A 25,410-nucleotide genomic window follows, 5' to 3' on the forward strand; every position below is an offset into this window, starting at 1 on the left:
GAAATACATTCTGATTTATATAAATACTGAAAAAAAAATCAGGCTTCCTCCTTTTCCTAAATGTCTTGGACAAATCACATATTTAAAAATTGTTCTTGTATTTATTGGTTTAACAAAAGAAGGCATCATCATACAGTATTTGTAATTTAAGGCAAATCATTTGTTGAAAAAGGAAGTTTGCAACAAAAATGTTTTTGGTCTTTTATAACTCCATTAAAAGATTATCTGCAAATTAAAAAATCTTAATGTGTCTGCTTTAGCTCCAAATTTGATGAGATCCAAACCATTCTATACTATACGTAGCAAAAAGCAGTGTACCATTTTGAAGTGTGGTTTTATTATGAAACACAGCAAGGCTGAGTATGCCCTATGGAGTCCCTTTCACTCTCTATTTTGATTCTCACTGGGAAATTAAAAGACAGGCTTTTCCCCTAAAAAAAAAAAAAAAATAAAGGCAATTTAGTAGTTAGGAGTCATGACTTTGCAGCCAGCCTTCCAAGATAGCAGCAGTCTATCCAGCCTCTCCTCCACTTACCAGCTTTTGACTTAGGCCATATAGGGGGCAAATAAATTGTAGGAGCTATCTTGAAGGGTTAAATGTGGTACAAGTTACTTTGTACTTGAAGTTTTTGCCTGATAAACATCCAATCAATGTTAAAATACTATGCTTCTATCTAGTACTGTACAGTCAACTTGCTAATTATCCATCCTTAGGCAGAGGGTAAATATTTGAAATTGTTGAAGGGCCAGAGATAATTTTGTGATATTAATTTTTTTAAATTTTATTTTGTTTTATTGGGTATCCCAAGCATAGCAAATCAAAAATTAATTTGGACTTTTTTTTTTAATACCACAACCAAGTCTGGATAAAGAAGTAGACTTTTGCTAATTGTTTGCAGGAAAGAAGATTGCTTAGTTTCTCCTCTATATAAACAACGCATGTTGTATGTTGTATGTCTGCTGGTGTTAGGGTTTAAACTCGGGCCTGGATGTTTGTCCCTTAACTTTTTCACTCAAGGCTGGTGTTCTGCCACTTGAGCCACACATTCGCTTCTGACTTTTGGGGAGGAGGTTAACTGGAGAGCAAAGCCTCATGGACTCTTCTGCCTGGGCTGGCTTTGAAGTCTGTGATCCTTAGGTCTCAACTTCCTGGTGTTAACCACTGGCTCCAAGCAGCATCATGTTTTAAATTGGTGGTAATCTGCTTATATAGCCATTTTTGGAGTGAAAAAAATAGTTCAGCCATAAATTTCTCTCCAGGTTTAATCTGTTATGTTAGCATGTTTGCTTTGAAAAGCAGTTTTTAATTCTGTAGTATATTGAATATATTTATAAACTATCAGGATGGGGGCTGGGAATATGGCCTAGTGGTAAAGTGCTCGCCTCGTATACATGAAGCCCTGGGTTCGATTCCCCAGTACCACATATATAGAAAATGGCCAGAAGTGGTGCTGTGGCTCAAGTGGCAGAGTACTAGCCTTGAGCAAAAAGAAGCCAGAGACAGTGCTCAGGCCCTGAGTCTAAGCCCCACGACTGGCAACAAAATAAATAAATAAATAAAAATAAACTATCAGGATGCTGAGACCAGAGTATTGCAGTTTGATGGTAGCCTGAGCAGGAAAATCTGAGGCTCTTATTTCCACTATCAAAAAAGCCAGAAGTAGAACTGTGGCTCAAGTGGTAGAATTTTAGTCTTGAGCAAAAGAAGCTCAGTGACAGTGCCCGGACCTTGAGTTCAAAGCCCAGGACTGGCACCAAAAATGAAACAAAACAATGCATACCATATTGCACAGGCTTTGAAATCTCAGAATGGCATACCCAATAACTACCTGTAATTTTATAAGTTCGGAGATGGCTTAACTTATTTTGCTAGTTAAGTGCATGTACAAGTGCTATGTTAATTTAAAAAAATAGTTAAGACTGTGTAATTATGTAACCTCTTTGAACCACTCAGCACTTGCTATTTTAGAAATCTCTGGAAGGCCAGGGGTGGTGGCTCCTCTTTGTAATTTCGGTGCTAGGGAGTTGGAGGCAGTGGTCTGCCTGGATAAACACCATTTTTGCTAACTTTGGTAGCTTTAGCCAATTTCTTGTTCAGTGTTTGGACAATAATTTCTGTTACTGTCCTTGCCTCATCTTTTGTTCTTTCAAATTTTGAGGTAGGTGTGGATGGCTACTTTATTCTTTTGCATTTACTACTTAGGTTTGTATGCATTGCTAGGCCCTCCTAATGTCTACCACTGAACTATACGCCTGCCCTACTTCTATACTTTCAAACTTGAATTTATCATACTGAATTGAGTCGTTGGCCAGTTCAGTATGTTAATGATCACTGGAGGAAACTTTTTCCTTTTGCTTTGATTTCTATTGTATATGTGTGACTTTTCCTTAAAGCCCACATCTTTGCAGATTGAACTTAAATGAGTAGCTGTGGATAGCTTGGCATACTACAAGAGCAAAGAACATATATATATATATATATATATATATATATATTCAAGAACATCTCCAATATTCATGTTAAATGGTAGAATATTTTTCATTCAGATTCTTAAGTGGAAGAGTTAGTAATCCAAATAAAAATTACTGAATTTAACATACCTGGGGTTAGTCTGACTCCTGCAATACAATGGACAAAGTAAGATCATTATGTAATTGGGTGAATATAGTGCTTGAAATTCTAACTAATACTGGCATCCTTTATATGGACTCATTAAGAAGTGGTTGGGGCAAAATTAAGGTACATAGCAAATTTGAGGCCTATCTGAGCTTACATACATAACAAGACCCTTTCTTGAATTTGGTCTTTAGATTACCTAACTGACCTGTAGATTTCAGCTGCCTGGGTTGAAAATTCTGTGTGTGTTCACTGGTGCGCAGCCTCCCCCTGCTGGGCTCCTCCTCTGTAAAAGGGCCTATTCTATTGTGTTAGGGCGTGAGGAAGGCTAAATGTTCTGTAAAGTATTTGTAGTTTATTGCTTGGGTTCCCTTTTTTTTTTTTTTTTGCCAAGCCAGACATTTTCCCTATCTTTAACACAACTTTAAGCAATTTCTTTGTTAAGTACCTTTTAATAGGTGTCATTTTCTTAGTTCATCTAAATTCTGAGGCGTATAAAGAGGCTTGTAAAAGGGTAAACAGTGGTATGAAAGATACTTGATTTGGTAATGTTAAACCTAACAGGCTTGCATCGTTATGGACAGATGAGGATTTAGCCTGCAGACTGTTCCTATTCCTCCTATGTACTGACAATACTGAGTTGAATATAAAATTTTAACACATTGACTAGTTAGTTCATTACTAAGTACAAACTGTGAATAAGTCATTTTATTGCAAATGATCTTTTTCTGAATTAAAATCCTTGATTCAGTTGTTTTAAAAGAGCTCAGTGGCCATTCTTTGAGTTGGCCTGTTGTCTTTCCTTCCTGTTTGTTGCTTCTTATACTAAAGGTCATAGTTTTCACAGTAGCAAAACAAAGAACCGAGGGTACTGGACTAGGTACAGCTGCTCATTTTGGCCAAAGTAAGTTACTAAAACAGAACCAGCTGATGTTTTGGGATCAAATAATCCCTTTTAAACTTTGGTTTTGGGAATGCTAATTTAATAATTACCATTTTTGTGTGGTTCAGTGTCAAGAGCCTTAATAGTAAGACCCAGTTTTTCGTGTACATGGTGGAGTTGATTTTGGTGAGGGCATCGTGTGGGTTATAGCTTAGATAAAAGGAGTTCTCAAGGGCTCCTGTTGAAGGCTTAGTCCCAGCTGGTAGCACTACTGAGGTAGATGGGTATGGGTTCTGTACACCAAAGGGTTAATCCATTGATGACTTTGTAGCTGAATGGACTGGGGCAGAGGGATGTGGGTGTGCCATTCAAGGCATTTGTCTTGTCCTATACCCTTTCTCTTAGACTTGTTTCCAGCCGCCATGAAGTGAGCAGCATTGCTTAGCCATCCTCTCTCCACCACAAGGTCCTGTCTCAGCAACAAACCTTCAACATTGTGGCTGGCCATCTGAAACCATAGCCAAAATGAATCTGTTTTTTCAGTTACCTGTGTGATTTCACATTGTACCAGTTACCTGGTACTGGAAGCTAATGCTAGACATCACTAAGCACTGTGTCCATCCAGACAGGAGTCAGAGTCCTCTAATATGTCCACTACCCATCAGTTGGAGATGGCACCAGAAATGTCTGAGAAGGATCTGTGGTATGGCCAGAAAGCCTTCTTTTTCTTTTTGAGTGTTGGGCTTACAAATACTACTAAGCAGGCACTGTACCACTGAATTATACTCACAGTTCAGAATGCAAATCTTCATTGCTGTCAGGAAGAAGGTGAGTTTTACTCAGCACACTGGCTCTACCACTGGTTTTGTTTATAGAAAATGGTGACATTCTTCACACTCAGATAACCTTACCCTGGTCACAGATTTACCAACCGATGTGCAATACTTTAGGAAGTCTCTTAAACAGATGGCAGTTACAATGAATTTACATACATATGTGGCTTAGGATTCTAGCCTTTTATGCTTGCCTGCTTCATGGTAAAGTTCATCAGAGGAACCAGGAAATGGGCAAACGTGAATATGCCTAAATTAAGACCATATGAAACTGGTAATGAAGGCAATTAAAGGTTTATTGAAAAACTGCATTTAAAAGCATGAGTGACAAAATTAAATTTAAAAAATGTAAGCATGTGAGTACAGAAATACAGGTTACTCCCTGGGCCTATAGACTTAGAACTTACTAGGTTAATCTGCACTTTCAGTAGAGGCCTAGCTAGGATTTTAGGGTAACATTGTTTTAAGAAATGCTAGAAAAACACGTCAAATATCTCTAGTCACTAGAAGAGTGAAAGAAAATGCTGTCATACCCATTAGGGATGGTAAGGACAGAAAAAATGAGAAAACGGCATTTCTGCAAAAGGTGCACCACGAAGGTTGCAGATGGGGGTAAGCCAAGTGTACAAGGTCTGGGACTCCATTCTCAGTGTCACACATACAAAGTCTGCTCATAAAGAATTGTTTTGTCTTAGTAATTGTGCTGCTGTACTCAAGCATGGATAGTTTATAAAGCACATTTTTCAGATTTGGAAGTTGGGGAGCCAAGATCATGGCTCTGGTAGGTTAAGTGCTGGATGCCTTGTTGCTGCTTACTAGAAGGAACCACAGGGCAAAAAAAGCTAGCTAGTCCCTTACACTTCTTTAAAAGGAGACTAAGTCCATTAGCTAGGGCAGAGATCTCATAACTACCTCTTTAGTATCACCTTGGTGATTTGAGTGAATTTTGGGGGCATTTAAGTTAGCACACGATCTAGCAATTTTACTTTGGGGTATACATTGAAAAGGACTTATTTTTATGTTTGTATTCATAGCAGTGGTTAAAAAGCACCAGATGAATGGATAAACAAAATGTGGCATATGTATATGATGGGATATTCAGCCATAAAAAGGAAGTTGGTATAGTTACAGGTGAGAAACAAATGGACAATTATTTATGATGTGGAATGAATGTGATTAAAAAAAAAAAGCAGTGGCAGCACTGAATGCGATGCCCAACTTCTACAATTAAGACATTTAAAATGGATAAAATGGCCCTATTAAAGACATGAGAAAGCAAGCACTTAACTACCCCTGACTTCCACCCCACCCCAGAAAGCGAACGCAATGCTGGAGGAAAGAGGCAGAGTGGTGCCTGTGCCAATGTGGGCTCCCTCCCTCAGGTGCCTCCCTTTGGTGCTAGTGAGTGAATGGTTGGATCTTTCTTCTCCCTGTGTGAGGTTACTGACAGGATAAAGTTAAACAGCTGAGATGGTGTGTTTTAGTGTCTTCCTCACAGTGACGTGCCATTCTAAGTCTGGACTTTCACAACAGCTTTTAGACCTCATCCAGGGCATTCTAGACTGTCTTTACATAACTTTTTTGTATCATGTTTCTTAACATGATATTTGCATTTGAATTCAATCTTCAGTGACACTAAGATATTATTCGCATTTCACAGGTGAGGAAAACTAAAATACAGAACGTTTATGTAGCTGGTAAGTAGAAGAGACTGCCTCCATAGTTGGGCAGCTTCATGGGAACAGGGTGGCATGGAAGCGGAGAGGTGGGAATTCACTCAACCCCGCAGGAGACCAGCAGGAGTCAGGACTCTGAGCTTAGGGACCATGTTGGGAGGGACAGCTGCCCCCTCTAGGTAGAGTTTATTAGACTTTTCTAAGATTCTAGGAATCCAGGGCCTGTGTGTTTTTATTATGTCTGCTGGCACTTGCCACACTATCTAAAACTTCAGAGTACTGCTTCCCTTGACATGAGAAGGGACCTAATATTAGGGTGTGTAGACATCATTATAGGGCTAAGTTAACTTTAATTCCCACAATGACAAACAGTTGCTTGTATTTGTGCCTAGTTACCCTTTAGGTGAGTAGTTTCAAGATCCAATAAAAGCACTGGTGGCTCATGTGTTTAATCCTAGCTACTCGGGAAGCTGAGAGCAGAGGATTGTGGTTTTCTTAAGCCAGCCAGGGCAGGAAACTCTGAGACTCATATCTACAATTGGCTACTAAAAAAAAAACAAAAATAAAAACTGGAAGTGGAACTGTGGCTCAAGTGGCAGAGCACTAGCCTTTGGCAAAAAAGCTCATGGAAAATGTCCTGAATTAGAGCCCTAGGACTGGCACCAAAAACCAAAAAAAGTTACAGGTGAATTACCTAAGCTAATTGTCTATACCATTTGTTAAGGCAGACTGGGGAACTGAACTTGATCTTGTGCTTGCTAGGCAGGTACTCTACTACTTGAGTCACATCCCTAGGCTCTTTTGCTTTATTTTTAAGGTCTCAAAGTTTTGCCCAACTGGTCTCAGATCCTTTAAATCTGCCTCCTGAGTATCTGGGATTATAGATGTACACCACTGCAACCTACTCTTACCAGTGGTTCTTGAACTTGACTGTGCATCAGAATTACCTGGAGGGTTGCTTAAAACAAGATTTCTGACCAGGGGTGGGGTATACATTTATAATCCCAGCACCTGGAGACTGAGGCATGACAGTTTTGTGTTTGAGGCCCAGTCTGAGCTACATACCAAGACATTTTTAAGAGCAATAAACCAAAGAACACCATCCCCAAACCAGATTTGGTTCCATGGCCCAGAAATTAAGGACGGCAGAGGGCCTGAGGATTCCTATTTGTGCCTGCATTTCTAAACTGGTATGGATATTTCAGTCTGGACCACAGAGAACCTCTTCCCTTGGCCTTTCCAGGGATGCTGATGACCACACTTAAGATAAGACAAGAATTCCCCTTTTGTCAGTTTATTAAATTGATGTCTTTTGTAATAAGCACTAGCCATTCCTTTGGTGAGATTCAATATTATTGTGAATGTGTTCACAAGACATTTTCCTTACTCCTCTGCTGTGAATAAGACAAACCTTGTTAGTATCTTAGCACTTCATAGCTTACAATTCCAACAGCTTAAGATTTAGGTCTACAGTTTGCTATTGATGAGACCAGGTCTGGTCTTGACAGTAAAGCCACCATCAAAAGCTGCATTAAGAACTTCATCTAGGCAGCTCGCTGTGACAAAACTTAAGTCCTGTTTAACATTGCTTGGGATTTCTTCAAGGTCTTTTTCGTTTCTTTGAGGAATGATGATTTGCTTCAGTCCTGCTCGGTGGGCTGCCAGCACTTTGTCTTTAATTCCACCTACCTTTGAGGAGAGAAGATAGTTTTTAAAGTCTGTGATCACTTTGCCTGGCTCTCCCTGCTTTCACTGAATTTAGCTACCACTACTTTAAGACATCTAAGCCTCCTTCCAGTATGTTACAGATGAATTGAAGAAGGCCACAGGATGGTTCAATACACAGTAGTTTCCCCCCTTTTTAATGAGATAAAATTGACTTAAAAAAAGGAATACCTCCATCATTTTTCTTTCTTTGTGCTGGTCCTGGGGCTTAACTCAGGGCCTGGGTGCTATCCCTGAGCTTTTGTATTCAAGTCTAGTGCTCTACCACTTGAGCCACAGCTCCACTTCTGGCTTTGCTGGTTAACTGGATGCAAGAAGCTTATGATAGAAGGCTGGGAATGTGGCTTGGTGGTAGAGTGCTTGCTTAGCATGCATGAAGCTCTGGGTTCAATTCCTTAGTACCACACCACATAAACAGAAAAAGCCAGAAGTGGCGCTGTAGCTCAAGTGGTGGCGCTGTAAATCAAGTGGTGGAGTGCTAGCTTTGAGCAAGAGAAACTCAGGGATAGTGCTTAGGCCCTGAGTTCAAGCCCCAGGACTGGGGGTAAAAAAAAGAATTTCCTGCCTGGGCTAGCTTTGAACTGTGATCCTCAGATCTCAGCCTCTAGAGTAGCTAGGATTGATATAAGCATGAGCTACCAGCACCTAGCCTACTCTATCCTTTTCTAGACAAATATTTCCGTCTTGTATTTAGATTGGTTTTGAAAAAGTGTTTTGATTATGAATACAGTTTCTAACAAGAAGAAAGCATTTGGAAAATTTTTACCATAAATGAGATAAATATATTTGATCTGATTTAAATATTGCAGCCTGTATGTGTTGAAATTACAGGTTACTCCATTAATGTACACAACGTATGATTTTGCATATTAGTTAAAAATGAAGATATATAAAAATAAATTATCTGGTTGCTATAACAAAACTGTTCCTACAGAGCTTAGTTCTCTGTTGCAGAGTTATTTCCTTCTTCACAGGCATAATAAAGCCAGGACCTTTGTGCCACCCAGTAAGAATGCTCTAGGTTCCAATGGGTGTTTTAAATATAACTACAATGATTCCTTCATCAAAAAGTAGGCTATAGTCTCTACTGTTCCCCCTTACCCTCTGATTATGGGCTAGTCTATGGGACTCAATTGTAAGAAATGGTGTTATGTGGGAAGCTGAAACTGAGAGGATTGTGCTTCGGGGCCAATCCAGGCCCAAAAGTCTCCATTTCCAAGGAGGGAAGAAGTCCTCAGACTTCATCTCTACAGTGGGAAGCTGACCGTGGCAAACAGCTATCATCCCAGCAATGAGGAGAGACTTATAGTATTAGGGCTGAGGGCCAGGAATGCGCCAAGGCAGGACATGAGACTCGCAAAAACAACTGGGTATTTGGCTCAACTAGGAGAGTGCCAGCCTAACAAGGTTGAGGTCCTGAGTTAAAAAACTTGTACCCCACCCCCACCAAAGTTGCACTGGAGTGATGTGTGACTTAAACAGTTAACTCATAAAAAGAGAGCTGCTACCTGGATTGGTCTTTCTCAGATCACTTAGCCTGGGAGTAGAGGGTCCATGTTTAAAGTTAGAGACCTGGGGCCTCCTGCTCACAACCAAGACCGACTTGCCAGCTACTATGCATGAACTGCTTTGATATAGATCCACCAGCCTCAGCCAACCTGCAGATGCCTATGACCTGGCTGGTAGCTTGAGCCAGAAGAGCTGTCCCTAAATTCCTGCACCATAGAAACGTTCAGAACAATACACATGGCTCTCATGAAGAATAACCAATACCATCTAGATGATGTAATCCTTGGAGACAGCCTTCTAGCCACTGTTCCAATCAAGACTGGAGGAGCTCTTTTGCTTTCCCTGTAACTGCCATCTGACCATATCCTATTTCGAAGGATGAAGTACATCTCAAATGTCTCAGAAAGGATGTCAGATAGACTGATTCTTTATATGTACACAAATGTCTTACTTTGCTTTCACACTTACTTATAGTAAGCTGTGTTCACAATACTGGATTTAAGATCACTTTCACTTAAGAATCTGAGGTGCTGCACACTCAGTCACATGCCCTCAATGATCTGAAAAGCCTAGAGGCTGACATATTCCCTAGATTAGATGGGTACTTTCAACCTAACAACACCTTCATTTCTAGGAAATGTTCCATTATTTCTTTGACAATTTGTTCTATTTTTCTGCTTGCTATATTCCCTGGATCTGTCACACTATTTTTTACTGACTGCAGTCTTTTTCTGAATAATTCTGGAACTACATTTAAAAATCCAAAAGATTTGTCTAATCCTCTGCTTTTGAATAGTTTTCTTTAACCTTAGCAGATCTTTCTTTTATATGCCACTGCTTTCCTTTCCTTCATGGCTTTGTTAGTTTAAAATTACAGGCCCAGAGCTGCCAGAGATAGGCAGTCCTCTGCCTGGGCTGTTGGATGCTCTGAACATTCGGGGACCAAGTCTGAGGACAGTTTGTTCCACAAAGATGTTAAGTGAATTCCATTCCTGTTCTCTTGCTCTGTCTCTCTGCTCTGAGCCAGACCTTACCCTGGATATCAGTTGGGAAGGCTGCCTCTTACCTATGGTTCTGATTCATAAGAGCTAGCTGACTGGTCCCACTAGTGTTTGAGAACTAGACTTTACTATTTCCTTTGATTCCCTGTCTAGTCTATCATCTTAAACCAGACACTGAAGTAAGAGTTATTATAAATGAAGCACCACTCATTTACTTCAAGTAGCACAGCTACTATGAACTATTACTTGAAATATAGTAGTTTCAGGGTGAAAAGATGAGCCATTCTTTCTGAATACAGACCTACAAATACAGCATAAGAAACAGAGTTTAGAATATGACTTCCTGATTACAGAAAAGTCCCAGAACCACTATTAAAAAAAAAAAAAGAAGACAAGCAGGAGGAGAAAAAGGCAAAGAAAATGGTCAGCATTTTTAGCAGTTTTCTTCTTCCTGTGCTTAGTCTATCACCAGCTTACATCTTTATTCTTTTTTTTCTTTTAAACTCTGAGATAGTCTCACTAAGTTGTCCAGGCTAGCATCAAACGTGTGACCTTGTGCCTCAATCTCCTCAGTTTCTATTCTATTCTGTTCTATAAACTATAGCAATCTTGAGATATCTGTAAGATTGTAAGTCTTACAGGATCTTAAAAAGGTAAGAGCTAAGCTTGAAACAAGTCTTCTATATACACCCAGTATATTTAAGGACCACTAATTAGAACACTGTACATGTCTATGTGGACTGATGTTTTTGATGACAACACTAATTTTATTTTCCTTGAACAGTTCTTTTTAGGTGAGGAAAAACGGTTAGGTTTTCTTGTATTTGACCAAAAGTTTCAAGTATGAATTCATTACAGGTATAAATACTTAATGGATGTTTAAAGCCAAAGTTTTCACAGAAGGCAGACCACTATTAATTTAAATGAAAAAGTACTTCTAATTTAATTAAAATTTTAACACCACAGGCTTTTCCATACTTACTGGAAGAACAAGGCCTCTCAGAGTAATTTCTCCAGTCATGGCTACATCTGAACGTACCAGCCGCCCACTAAAAAGTGAGGCGAGACAGGTTACTATGGTAACACCGGCAGATGGTCCATCTTTTGTGACAGCTCCAGCTGGGAAGTGCAGATGGATGTCTGTGTTGTCAAGAAGATCAAAACTTCCAAAGGCTTTAACAAAGGAAAAAAAAAAAGATTTCAATGTAGAAAAATTAAATCTGCTTTTCTTTTCTGCTAATAAACCAGAGACAAAAATAATTGTTTTGTGTAAATGAATGCTACAAAATCTTAACGGTACGAGTAGAATGAGGGTCTGGAAGAATAGACTAACTCTGTTCTAGGTATCCAAAACAAAATAAACCTTTTGAATCATTTTCTAGCTTAGCACTAAATCAAGTTCAAAAGCATAAGTTGGCACTTCACTGACTGGCATCAGTGACCATTTAAAGTCATCTTCGGCTCTGTCACAGAGGATGAGGGCTTCCTGGCCAGGACTTGGAGGTTAGCTGCGCCCCAGCACGGCCAGGCCACATACCGTTAGTCAGGTGGTATTTCTTTGCGTTGCTACGAAGCCAGCTAATCGCAAGGTGGGCAGACTCCTTCATGACATCTCCTAACTGGCCAGTCAGGGTCAATTGGCCTTCTCCATCCATCCGACTTGCTTCTACGAACATGATTTTCCCGCCTAATGGAGTCCAAGCTAAACCTATTGCCACTCCTGGCTGACTCAAACGCTCAGATACCTTGGAAGAAATAAGAAAAATGATGAGACTGACTAACCACATTATCTTCTAAGAATCTGCTTTTTCTATGGAATACTTAGCTGTATACCTCAGAGTACTTATTTCACACTGTGCTTCTGGGTTATAACTGACCACTTACAGATGGCTTTCTCCCAGAAGAATTTTACCTTAAAATCTTGGTAACTGATTTTTTTTTTTTACTTACTGTTATTTTGGAGGTGATATATAGCAGGGTTACATTTACATATGTCAGGGAATAAGTACATTTCCTTTCATTCAGTGTCATCTGTTTTTTCATTCTCTCCCATTCCCTCCCTCCCATCTCCACCCGTGTGTGTGTGTGTGTAGTGTGTAGTGTATGTGTGTACTGGGGTTTGAATTCAGGGCCTCCTGTTCTCTTGGCTTGCTTATTTGTAGCTGGTTCTCAACAACTTGAGTCAGTACTCCAGCCCTACTTTTGCGGCTAATTGGAGATGGAGTCTCACAGATTTTTTTCTGCCTTGGCTGGTTTCAAGCTGTGACCTTCCAGTTCTCAGCTTTCTGAGTGGCTAGGATTATAGGTGTGAGCGACTAGTACCTGGCCTTAATAACTGATTTTTAAGAGCCAATTACATATGCATTAACTTTAAAAAAAATCCAGTAGTTTTTCTTATTTAAATCTTTGTTAGACACTTTAGACCTTATTTAACTTTAATTAGAATAATTAAATTTATTAACCTCATTTTAACTAGTCATGGATTTGTTTTAGGAGGTAGAAACCCTCTCCCTCTCTTTTATTGGTAGTACTGGGTTTTGAATTCAGGATCTGGTGTTTGCCATTCAGATGGTCTACCCCTTGAGCCATGCTTCTCAAACCCTTTTTGCCATAGCTCTTGTTTGAATAGGTCCTTGCCTTTAAGCTGGGGCTTGCCTGGCCTGCAGCCCTTTCATTTTATGCTTCAAGCACGGCTGGGGTGACAGCACATACGAGCATCATGTTTTTATTGGTTTACAATAAAAGTCTTTCAAATATTTTGCCTGGATAGCCTTAAGCCCTGATCCTCCCAATCTCCTTCTTAGTAGCTACGTTAGTTACAGCATAAGCCAGCCCATGAACCCCCTATTAATACACATTTAAGAAGTGTTAGTTAAGGGTGAGGTGTGTCCTACAAGCCTCTAAGATATTACTTGATCACCATAGATATACTGCCACGGTTATCTCTGCAGAGGTTTCTTGAGGCCTTGGGGTCTTTCCCGGGGATTCTTTCTTTAGTGCTGTCTGGCTGCCTCTTTAAACTGAACTTGAGTCTAGGCGATAAGTCACAAACGTAAACATCCAAGTCAGGAAAACACAAGGGAACAGCAAGTTTCTTGCACTCCAAGCCTCCTACATCCCATCCTATGAGTTTCAGTCACAGGAACGGAGTGCAAGTGTTACCAAACACTATGCACATAGGAGACCTCTTGTGAGAGGTCTGGCCCTCACCAAGGAAGCAGGAGAGTCTGGAGATGGCTTATGGCTAACAAGCTACACTGCTAATACTCATCTCTCTTTCTCTTTTGCTTGTTATTCTTAAAAAATGTTTTTTGTTATTATAAAGGTGATGTACACAGGGATTACAGTTATGCAAGTCAGGTAATGAGTACATTTCTTTTTGGATAATGTCACTCCTTCCCTTACTCTCTTCTAGTTTCACTCTCCCATCCCACCCACAAGTTGTATAGTTCACTTTCACCATGGTATCCAGGGAGCACCTCTGCTGCATTTGTTCACCCTTTTTCCCTCCTTGTGCCCCCTTAGCCTCCCAAAGACAGATAAATAAACAAGATAAAAATAAAATGAAACAAAACAAGATAAAAATAAAATGAAACAAAAGAGGAAAAAACCTCTTGTTCCCATTGTAATGTTCATTTCTGTTTCAGCAGGCTTGTATGGTAAAAGCTCTCACGTTCAATACACCAATATACATTCACCGAGGTCACTGAGAACTCAACAGCCTATTTAAAAAGCTTGTTTTAGCATTCAACTCTAACATAGGCTAGGTTAGAGACCTGGAAGGCCAAATACCAGTGTCAGCTAAGCTGACACCACCCACCACAGATCACGCTTCCTTCTGGCTTTGGTTCCTGACCTGTTGTATGCTTGAGAAGACACAACAGATCAATATACAAAAAAAAAAAAAAAAAAAATCAGGACTGGGAATAGAATATGGCCCAGTGGCAAGAGTGCTTTCCTCATATATATGAAGCCCTGGGTTTGATTCCTCAGCACCATATATACAGAAAACGGCCAGAAGTGGCGCTGTGGCTCAAGAGGCAGAGTGGTAGCCTTGAGCAAAAAGAAGCCAGGGACTGTGCTCAGGCAGGCCCTGAGTCCAAGCCCCAGGACTGGCCAAAAAAAAAAAAAAAAAAAAAAAAAAAAAGTTCTATTTAAGGAAGCATAAACCAACTATTTATAAAATATTTCACAAAGTTTATTTCTTCCCTAACATTAATTCTCTATAACCAAAAGACATCTAGTTTGGGTAGGAATTTGCAAGGGGTCTTTCCTCCCCTTTCCCCTTTCCTTTCCTTTCCTTTCCTCCCCTTTCCTCTCCTTTCCTTTCTTTCTTTCCTCCCTCCCTCCCTCCCTCCCTCCCTCCCTCCCTCCCTCCCTCCCTCCCTCCCTCCCTCCCTCCCTCCCTCCCTCCCTCCCTTGCTTTCTTTCCTCCCTCCTTACCCCCCCATCCCCTTCCTACCCTGCTCTCAAAATCATGCATCTTCTTTCTAGGGCAGGGAAACTAACCCTAAAGAGTGGTTTTCAATATACTAAGTCATGCTGAATGTAACAGAAAGGTATTTGGTACAGTTGTGTTAGCCACCAGTATCTGGTAGCTGAGAGTTGGACCATGGTTCAAGGCCCGTCTGGGCAGACAGGCCTGAGAATCCCCTTCTAAGTTCATAGCTGGGTGCAATATCACAGGCTTCAGAAGGATCTCAGTGGCATACTGGACACAAAGGTCCAGAGAAAGCTGGAAATGAAGGCAATGTCTATTATCTCAGCCAGAATAGGAAGCGAGATTTGATCTTAAAAATAACCATTGAAAAAAGGAGGCTGGAAACCAAGCAAGCTCAAGGGCCTGAGTTCAAGTATCAGTATTGCCTAAAATGAACAAAACACTTGTCAAAACAATATCAAAAGCATGGCCAAAGAAGCAGAAGTGAGCAAGGAGCCTTGAGGAGGTGAAGGCCCCGTCTCAGAGATGGAAAAGAGTCAGAAGAGGCTGAGGAGAGACTTAAAATGTGTGAGTTTTCTGAACAGATAAGGCACAGACCTCAGAACTGAAGGGCTGCCCAGTGGTACCAGGGATGGAGAGCTGAGTAACATCATGGGCTCTCTTTCCAGGAGCAATCATAGTACTTGCTATGGTAATGTAAAATCTGAGCTGTCAGAGTGCTTTTGGGTGTATAGTCTTGCTCCGCAGTGATGTTTTAGGGCAACTGGCTTATTTACAGCCTGTGTAGCACTTTTGTGTTCCCATTAGGGCTGTGACCACAGGCACTATCAATCTGGCAGCCTCTTTAAAGTCTTTGTGCCGATATCCTAAAGCCTGAAATTCATGAATATTGGATTTTTCTGGCAGTGGATTTGTTTTAGGACCACCAAAAAAAGGGAAGGGCAGATGCTCTTTCAGTTGGAAAGATGCCATGGTCTTCTCTGCTCTTCTTAATGCAGCGTGGCAGCTGCAGTCTGGCCTGACTCCCACACCAGCTCCTGTACCATGAGAACCAGCTGCCTTGCATCCTTTCAATAGGGCCTGTTCTAGGTGCAGACAATTCCAAAGGTGTGTGGTGGTCTGCCTATGCAGCATCAAGCTGTCTTCAATGGAGACTGCAGCAGGACCGAGAAATCCTTACTAGCGTGGTTCTTTGTGGCCTTTCCATAGTGTTATGACTTCTTTGCTCTTTTCTAACTGCTTAACAGATCATGTGGTTTGTATGAAATGCACATGTGACTGAATCTTTCAAAATTCACCTTTGAATGCATTCAATTCAGAATGCTTTATAAAACCTACATATCCATCTTATTTCTATTAGTATTATTTATTACTATTATTATTTGGGTGCTGGTCCTGGGGCTTGCACTTAGGGCTTAGGTGCTATCTCTTAGTATTTTTGTTCAAGGGTGGCAGTCTACCTTTTGAGACACACCTCCACTTACTGCTCAAGAATTTTTCCCACCCTGGATAGCTTTGAACCACAATCCCGAGATCTCAGACTCCTAAGTAGCTGAGCTTACAGACACGAGCCACCAGCATGTTTCCTCCTCCTATTATTATTGTTGTTCTTGTTACTGCCAGTCCTGGGGCTTGAACTCAGGGCTGGGACACTGTCCTTAAGGTTTTACTCAAGGCTAGCATTCTAACACTTGAGCTACAGCCCACTTTTGGCTTTTTGGTAATTAATTGGAGATAAGAGTCTCATTAATTTTCCTGCTCAGGCTGGTTTAAAACCTTGATCCTGGGGCTGGGGATATGGCCTAGTGGCAAGAGTGCCTGCCTCGGATACACAAGGCCCTGGGTTCGATTCCCCAGCACCACATATACAGAAAACGGCCAGAAGCGGCGCTGTGGCTCAAGTGGCAGAGTGCTAGCCTTGAGCGGGAAGAAGCCAGGGACAGTGCTCAGGCCCTGAGTCCAAGGCCCAGGACTGGCAAAAAAAAAAAAAAAAAAAAAAAAAAACCTTGATCCTTAGATCTCAGCCTCTTGAGTAGCTAGAATTACAGGCATGAGCCACTGGTACCTGGCTCCTTCTATTAAGAGTCGTATCTGCCAGGCACCTGTGATCCTAGCTACTTAGGAGGCTCAGATCTGAGGATCGCGATTTGGAGCCAACTGGAACAGAAAAGTCCCCATGAGACTCTTATCTCAAAAATCAGAAGTGGTGCTGTGGCTCAAGTGGTAGAGTGCTAGCCCTGAGCACAAAGAGGCTCAGGGACAGCATCTAGGCTCTGAGTTCAAGACCTACAACTAACCAAAAAAAAAAAAAAAGGAAGAAAGAACGAACGAACTATCAAATTCAAGGTCAAAAACCAACATTAGGGCTTTAACACAAGGTAGAATACTTCAGTGGAGCCAAGAATAGTCTTCTAACAGAATCCTGATCCATATTGATCTTTTGTCATTTTTGAGTTATCTATACCTCTTCAAAACAGCCTGGTTTATTTTGCTGGTCTCCATGAGGAGATGGTAAAGGACACAGGCAGGCAATGTAGCCCCCATGCCCAATCAGAGCCCCTAGGACATGATAGAAGTGACTGAAGAGAAGCCTGAGCTATGACTACCACAGGACAGGTAGTATGTGCCCAGTAACCTAGACATCTTGGACTTTGTGCCCTCTGCTATCCTTCCTTTCCCTGTTCTGTCTCCCACACAGGGAGAACTCTTTTTTCTTTTTTTTTTTTTAATAGTAATTACTTATTTATTGTCAAAGTGATGTACAGAGGGGTTACAGTATCATACGTTAGGCCATGGATACATTTCTTGTATTATTATCTATTTTAAGTGGGTTTAGCCAATTTTATTTTTTTGGGGGAAACTTTATGGTATTTTAAAAGGTGACCTGTGATACTGTTCCTGAAATCCAGATTAAGTTCTAGAACCTATTTTCAGCCTGTTTAGAGAATTCTAAAGGGATCTAACTTGTTAATGGACGTGTGCCTTCTCAACTTTGCTAGTGCTGGTTTACTAGGTCACAAACATTTTTCTGTATAATACCTTTGTGTAGCCACACTGTCAGTGAAGGTAAGAAACAATAAAGGGTGGTATATGATTATTAAATTTGGATAAAATATCAGGATTGTAAAAACCAGAGTTTTTGATGATTAGGAGTAAAACTTTATTTACAGGGAGTGTGGTTTGTTCCTGGTTTAGGATGGGAATTATGGTGGGTGCATTATAGGTATAAACTCACCAAACTCCACTTACTCTCTAATAACACAAATATCATGACTTTCAACTTGAGATTGGGTTTCTCATTTATGTAACAGGCTTCTCCACACCTACTGAACCCATGATGGCAGCTGATTTGACATATCTACTCCCCTCATTCAAATCCCCTGTTCTCTTTCACCACCCCACTCCTGAGTCACTCTGGTATCTTGCACAAATTCACAAGTATCATCCTGTATGTACTTGGCTTTTCAGTACACTTAAAACACCTCCTGAACTCAGGTAGTCTCTTGAAGGTCTTTGTTACAAACAAGAAACCAACATACTTATGAGATCCGCACAGCCTCACGCCTTTCCCACCTATTGACATGAATTACTGTAGCCTCCTAGGCTAGCTGTCCTAACTTCACTGTTCTTATGCAGTTAGCTTACCTTTGCTCCAGTACTACAGCTTTTTCCTTGTACATAAACAATCTTCTTTACCCTTTCATCATAGTTCTCCCATCACAAGCCACAGCCTCAATTCCCTATTTGGATCTATTCTATCTCACTTTTTTGTTCCTATTGTGCCAGCTCCCTTCAGTAACAATGCTCTTGCTACTGGAGTCTTACTGGCAAATATACTATTGACTTGAAAACATTCTCCCTGTGGCATCCATACCCACTTCTCACCACATCAATTCTCCGTAGCCATTCACAGCCAGGCTTCTGAAAGCTGCCTCCACACCATTTGTGTCCTCATCTACCATTCTCTTTGTAGCATACTTGAATCTACCAGCCATTTCCATTGAAATCACCCTTTTCAAGTTCCCCTGCACCCTCCCTGGTGTCAAGCTTGAAGAACCATCTTTTTGAAATTATTCTTGGTCTCTCAACAAGCAGGAAACAGAATTTGATGTTCCCTTCTTCTTGAATGACAGACTGCCTTGTTTTCCTCTTCCATGATGGTATGGTGCTTGTCTCTCTTTCGTTTTCAATGGCTCCCTATTTCCTCTATATGATTCCCAAATAACTGCATTTATTAAGGCTTGTTCTTAGGCTGTCTGCTTGATACCTTGGGTGATCTCAAGATTTCTGGGGCTTTATATATCCTCTATATTCTAAAACCTCCACTATTTAATCTCTATATCTGAGCAATAGATCTGTATGTTCAAATGTCAGCACTCAGATGTCTCAGGTATTTGACATTTAACATATTCAAAAGAGTTCTAGTTCCTTTGCAACAATCCTCACCCTGCAGTATCAGTCTTCCTTCAACAGCACCACTACACTCATGCCCTAGCACTTTGGCCAGAAACCTCTCAGTCCCTCTGGAGAGGTTATTGCATCATTCCTTGTATAATCCATCGACAAATTTATCTCTGTCAAGTCTACCCCTAAGACAACTCTTGACTATAGGTAGAGTTACTCTACTGCTTACTTCAGAATATGGCTGTTTTCTTTGATAATTCAGTCCAAATTTGTAATTATGTTTCCTTCTTTTGTCCTACCCTATTCGAAGGGGGAAGTTGTACTTCATCTATTTGCTACTGTATTGTCAGAAGTATTTACTAAGTAAATAAAATTCTTTAAGAAGAAATGATAGACTCTAAACTTTTATCTTCTGGAGAACACAGGAATTTAAGTAAAACATGAGGTATCTTACATCATCTTGTTTGGAACACTTCAATATGTATTCCAATATTCCTAGTATAATCTCTCTTCAGATTCTTTACCAAAGAAAACACAAAAGGGAGAAAGCTGGACACAGTGGTATATACCTCTAATCCCCAACCTCAAACCCAGCCTTTGACTTCTAGAAGCTGATATGGGAGGATCTGTAGTTTAGGGCCTACCTGAACTATGTAACAGAAAAAGAAAAAGGAAAGAAAAAAAGGAAAGGAAGGGACTGTCCAATGTATCTCTGGGACTTCCATTCAAAGAGCTCAGGTGTGCTCTGTTATTTGTCTAATTGAGAGCACAAACTTCAGTCAGACAGGCCTTGAACCAGATCTTAATACTGGCTTATGTTGTGTTTCCTGGCAGTTTACTTAAATACTCTAAGGCTATTTTCTTATCTATAGTTGGAAAGACACCATGAAGGAAGATTAAATGACAAGTCATTTGTAGACTCCTTTCTCACATTCTCAAGTGGGAGTGCTCCAGAAGTGGGGCCCAATAGCTCCCCTTCCAATATAGCACTAGAGTTGGGAAGAATATACTGTAAATAAAAATGTAATGTAGAGCAGATGTGTCTTAGGATTCCTTTTACTTTTCTTCTTCCTTCTTTTTACTTCCCTCTTTTTCTTCTTTGTCATCTTCTTTCTTCTTTTTGGTGCCAGACTAGGGGCTTGAAATGAGGGACTGGGTGTTGTCCCCAAGCTTTTAGTTTTCTAAGACATGAGCCACAGCTCCACTTCCAGCTTTTTAGTGATTAAGTAGACCTAAGAGTCCCCTTATGGGGAGTAAGAAAATGTTCCATAAATCTTAACTTTATAAGTTTAAAAGCTGAGTCAGAGTATGCTGGAGACAGAAACCTAGTCTACAGGGAGAAAAAGAGAAGGCTCTCTTGGACATCAGATCTTTGATTCTACTTATAGAAGGCAAAATGTCCAGGGAGTCCTCTTTGCATCCGTGTTGGCAGATGTATTCATATGTAAAAACTTAGATACTGCAAGAAAATAAAGAGGTTTCTCCAGTGACAAAGAGAGCTGTTAAGCAGTGTTTATAAAAGTTCTCACTGTTTTTTGTTTTTTTTTTCTCCTCTGCCAAAGCTGAGAGAATGTCAGCAATGTTTCCAAACCTACCACCAGTGAAAACAACTGGGAGAAAAAGGCCACAAATAACACAATGTACGAATTTTTGGGGTTTATACAGTCTAAATCTCAAACTCCTAGAATGTACTAGAAGCCTGGGAGAAAAAAAGACCACGAGGCATGTAGGAGCCAGACCTGTATATCTTCACTTACAAAATCATTGCTTCTCATAGAACAATCATGCAGGTTTGGTTCCCATTTCCAACCAAACTTTAGCTCAAGTTCTTTCAAATCCATGATCCTTGTTTTTCTGTGTTGGGAATCAATCCCAGGGCCTCATTCTTGCTATATAAGCATTCTGCCACAGAGCTAAATCGCCCAGCTCTCAAATCCATGGTATCTCAACAATTCAAAATAATGCTTTGGATTCTACTCTTCAAGTCCAGATTTGTTGGCAAGAACAAACAAGGTCTATTCTTGTAGCTGAGGGCTTTGTGGAAAGGTTATTATTAGCCTTAACGACTAACCCAGACTTTAAATAGGTAACAAGATGGTTACAGGGACTGTTTCTTTCCTCTTTAACTGTAAGGCCTTGGGGAATACTATAGCTACTGATGCTTTCAAATATTAGATGGAGATCTTATACATAATATGTGATTCCTTTTCTTAAAATGTTTTCCTCAGCTTCACAAAGATGGTTATAATTAAGCTTAATGCAGTAGTCTAGGAAACATTTAGGTATAACAATTCACCTAGATATCCTACGAAGTGTTTCATAGTTGAAAGACTCTTTCTATCAGCTCCTTCAACTCAATCCTGGGGGATCAGGCTTGAGGTACAGTGACAGGAGAAAGATGGAACTAGGACCAGACTTGCATTTGGGCTGTACGAGGTGAAAGAATAGGTGGTTCCTGAAAGATACAAACTGCACTAGCAGCAGTCTGAAGCGAAAGCAGCTGTCTGCTCATGTTTTCAGCATGCTATATCAGGGGGTGAAGGCCTTTAATATCACAAGTACATACAATGGAACAGAGAATTCTTCTAAGGATAGAAAGTCAAAGAAAGTGGGACTTAAAAAAAATAGAGCTAGAAGACTAGAATAAAGTAAGACGGGGAGGGGTGGTCTGAAAGAGGTGACAGCAGGGTCTCTGGTCATCTGCAGAATCCTATTAGGAAATTAAGTACTAAATTGCAATATCCTCCTTGAAGGTTACAGTTACATAAGTCAGGTAAAGAGCACATTTCCGTTTGGACAATGTCACCCCTTCCCTTGCTCCTTTGTTCCCATGGTGGTTATTTTCAAGATAGGGTCTAGCTTATGTCCAGACCACCCTGGGCTATCTGTGCTTTCCTCAGGTGTTGGGATGACAGGAACATACCACACCTAGTTGCTGGTTGAAATGGAATCTTGAAAACTTTTTTTTTAGACAGGGCTATGCTATACAGCCCAGGATACCCTCAAATTCAAAAACCTCCTGCCCTTAGCCTTCTGAGTAACTAGAACTACAGGTCTGAGCCATGCACTCAACTGCAAGCTTCTAATCTTAAGACAAAATTTAGCCTCCAGAAATATCCAGCTCTATTTTCTTCCTGAACTATTAAGTAACCACTAGTAAACTGGTAATTACCAACAAAGAAATGAGAAAAATCACCTCCATTTCATACATGGGGGGCCCAAGGATGTCTTTCAGAGCATGGAAATCAATCAGAATCGGCATTTCAGGCGGTAAGGCCAAGTCTGTAGTGTCGTTGATAGCTTCAGCTTTTTCATCTTCTAAGACATGTTCTCTGCAACCTAAGAGAGAAAATTTTGTTTAGAAATCCTAAAGAAGACCTACAAGTTTGTAAATTAGTGAAACAGAAGTGCAGTGGACTTCAACAGCTCAGCCTTGAAGCTTTTACAGAGTCACAGAAGTTTACCTGCATATCTGCAGATACAGGTGGAAAAGCTCATCTTTCGGGGCCCCTGTGATATTACAATTGCCTTGGTCACTGCCCTCACTTGCTTATTGTCTTTTTATTTTGCCAGTCCTGAGGCTTTACCAGTCCTCAGGGCACTGTCTCTGGCTTCTTTTTGCTCAAGGCTAGCACTCTTACCACTTGAGCCACAGTGCCACTTCCATCTTTTTCTCTTTATGTGGTACTGAGGAATTGAACCCAGGGCTCATGCATGCTAGGCAAGCATTCTATAACTAAGCTACATTCCGAGCCCTATCACTCTCATTTAAGTGTGAATTTTAGGAGGGGAGAAACACTGCCTGTCTTCTTTTTCACTACTGCATTTCCTTTTCTTGATTTTTTTTGGGGGAGTGGGGGTGGGGAGACTGGCACTCAGGCTTGAACCCAGCCTGAGTGCTTTTTTGCTTTTTTTTCACTCAAGGCTGGTGCTCTGCCACTTTAGCCACAGCTCCCATTTCTGGTTTTTTTTTTTTTTGCCAGTCCTGGGCCTTAGACTCAGGGCCTAAGCACTGTCCCTGGCTTCCTTTTGCTCAAGGCTAGCACTCTGCCACTTGAGCCACAGCGCCACTTCTGGCCGTTTTCTGTATATGTGGTGCTGGGGAATCGAACCCAGGGCCTCATGTATAGGAGGCAAGCACTCTTGCCACTAGGCCATATCCCCAGCCCATTTGTTTGTTTGTGTTTGTTTTTGTTTTTTTTGATGCTTAATCGGAGATAAGAGTCTCATGGTCTTTGCTGGCTGGCTTTGAACCCTGATTCTCAGAGCTGAGCCTCCTGAGTGGTATGATTGCACCTGTGAGTCACCAGTGTCCTAGCATACCATTATTTTTTCTTAAAAAATTCTCAAGATGAATTTGTTATATGATTTCTCCTTTTATAGAGATGGCTTGAAAGTGCCATTTTTGTATCAGAGTGTCTGCTACTACACAACTAATGTCCTTCAGAGATCAGTACCGAAGGGTTAAATGAAATGAATTACTTGCTATAATTTTCTATAGATCAATGTAATTCTGGGCTTAAGAACAAATTTTCAATTCCTTCTTCAAAGGAATTTCATCAGGTGTTATTTATTTTTGAGACAGGGTTTTAATTATGAAGTCCAGTTTGACCTTAACCTTGTGAATTTCCTACTTTAGGCTCCACTAAGAGCTGTGATTACAGGTCGGTCCCATTTTCTAGTGAGTAATGTGAACTTGGAAATGACAGAACTCATAATAATTGTGAGGTTTTGTTGGTACGTTTTGTTCTTTTTGGGACAGGGTCTTGTTATGTGGGCCAGGCTAAGCTCCAATTCAGAATCCTCCTTTCTCAGCCTCCTGAGTACCGGGATTACAGGCAAGCCCTTGTAAGCATATGGCTCAACTCTGAGATTATCGTTTGCCAGTAATTAAATGTAATTGGCAATGACATGGTGAACGAATAGGAAGCCTGGTTTGAAATTACAATAATGGTGGCCTATTTCCTTTGCCTATTTGAGAGCCCAGGTTGGCTGATATACCTAAAACATACTGCCTCATTTTGGTTTGGGCCTTCACACAGGGAACCAGATCCAACAGACCTAACTGACTATCTTCTTTGTTAATCTTTGTAACTGAGTCAAGAAAAATATTTTATGACCCGAGGTCAGGAATCTGAAAAGAAAAAATTTTAAATGTGGGAAATAATTAGTTTCTATTATATCTCATTGCTAGCCTTACTCTTCTTTTAGTACAATTACTAGTCGAACTAGTTCATGAAGTACTTTAAAAAAAAACTATCACCTTCTTCATTCTCCATTCTGAAAGCAATTACTACATATATAGTGCAGGACCTGGGGCATGATCTCAGGGCCTGAGTGCTATTCCTGAGCTTTTTTGCTCAAGGCTGGCACTCATTTGAGCCACAGCTCTACTTCTGGCTTTTGTACTAGTTAATTGGAGATAAGAGTCTCATAGATTTTCCTGCCTGGGCTGGCTTGTAACCCTCATCCTAGGATCTCAAACTCCTAAGCAGCTAGGATTACAGGCATTAGCCACAGGCATCAGGATGATTATAAATTAACCAGCTACTTACAATAATTTTTTTTTTTTTTTTTTTTTTTGCCAGTCCTAGGGCTTGGACTCAGGGCGTGAGCAGTCCCTGGCTTCTTTTTGCTCAAGGCTAGCACTCTGTCAACTTGAGCTACAGTGCCACTTCTGGCCTTTCCTATGTATGTGGTGCTGAGGAATTGAACCTAGGGCTTCATATATAGGAGGCAAGCACTCTTGCCACTAGGCCATATTCCCAGCCCAACTTATAATAATCATACTGCCACCCAAGTTTCAGGAAGCTTAAGGACTGACAAAGGCCAATATTAAAGAAAGGGAACCGGTCTCAGACAGTGTTGTGCGAGAAAATATAATTGGCTCAACCTTTGGGGAAAGCAATTTGGCTATATATTAAAATTCTTCCTAATATTTATAATCTCAGACTCCATGATTTGTTGCTGCTGCAATTTGTTCTTAAACAACATTTACACACTGAGTTACTCACAGAACACTGTAATAGCAAAAATTAGACTCACTAGAAAAAAATTCAACATTCAGAACACGGTTAACTAAATCCTGGCACATCCACATGATAAAATGCTAATGTAGTTGGGAGGCTGAAGCAGGAAGATCCCAGTTGGAGGCCAACCTAGATTACACAGTGAGACCTTATCCCAAAACACCAGACCAAAAATATCCCACTGGGAACAAACCGAAAACTATAGGCACTAAGTTGTTTTTAAGAAAGATAAAAACAGGGGGCTGGGGATATGGCCTAGTGGCAAGAGTGCTTGCCTCATATACATGAGGCC

General features: G+C 40.7%; 1 protein-coding gene and 1 long non-coding RNA gene across 2 annotated transcripts in view; one reads left to right on the forward strand and one right to left on the reverse strand.

Moving 5' to 3' along the window:
* The first annotated feature begins 1,573 nt into the window (after nt 1-1,573).
* LOC125358495 lies at nt 1,574-20,802 on the forward strand. The gene is made up of 3 exons (XR_007212317.1): nt 1,574-2,024; nt 12,792-12,797; nt 20,788-20,802. It is a non-coding gene; the product is annotated as an uncharacterized LOC125358495 (long non-coding RNA).
* Nucleotides 7,288-25,410, reverse strand: part of Lonp2 (lon peptidase 2, peroxisomal) — an 85,847-nt gene continuing 67,724 nt past the window's right edge. Inside the window, exons 12-15 of the mRNA XM_048355663.1 lie at nt 22,286-22,428; nt 11,782-11,989; nt 11,227-11,417; nt 7,288-7,698 (exon numbers count right to left, since the gene is read on the reverse strand). Coding sequence (XP_048211620.1) covers nt 7,477-7,698; nt 11,227-11,417; nt 11,782-11,989; nt 22,286-22,428 — 764 coding nt within the window. The 3' untranslated portion in view covers nt 7,288-7,476. The remainder of the gene's footprint in view (nt 7,699-11,226; nt 11,418-11,781; nt 11,990-22,285; nt 22,429-25,410) is intronic.

This window comes from Perognathus longimembris, chromosome 10 (genome assembly GCF_023159225.1).
Source record: "Perognathus longimembris pacificus isolate PPM17 chromosome 10, ASM2315922v1, whole genome shotgun sequence".
Taxonomy (NCBI): Eukaryota; Metazoa; Chordata; class Mammalia; order Rodentia; family Heteromyidae; genus Perognathus; species Perognathus longimembris.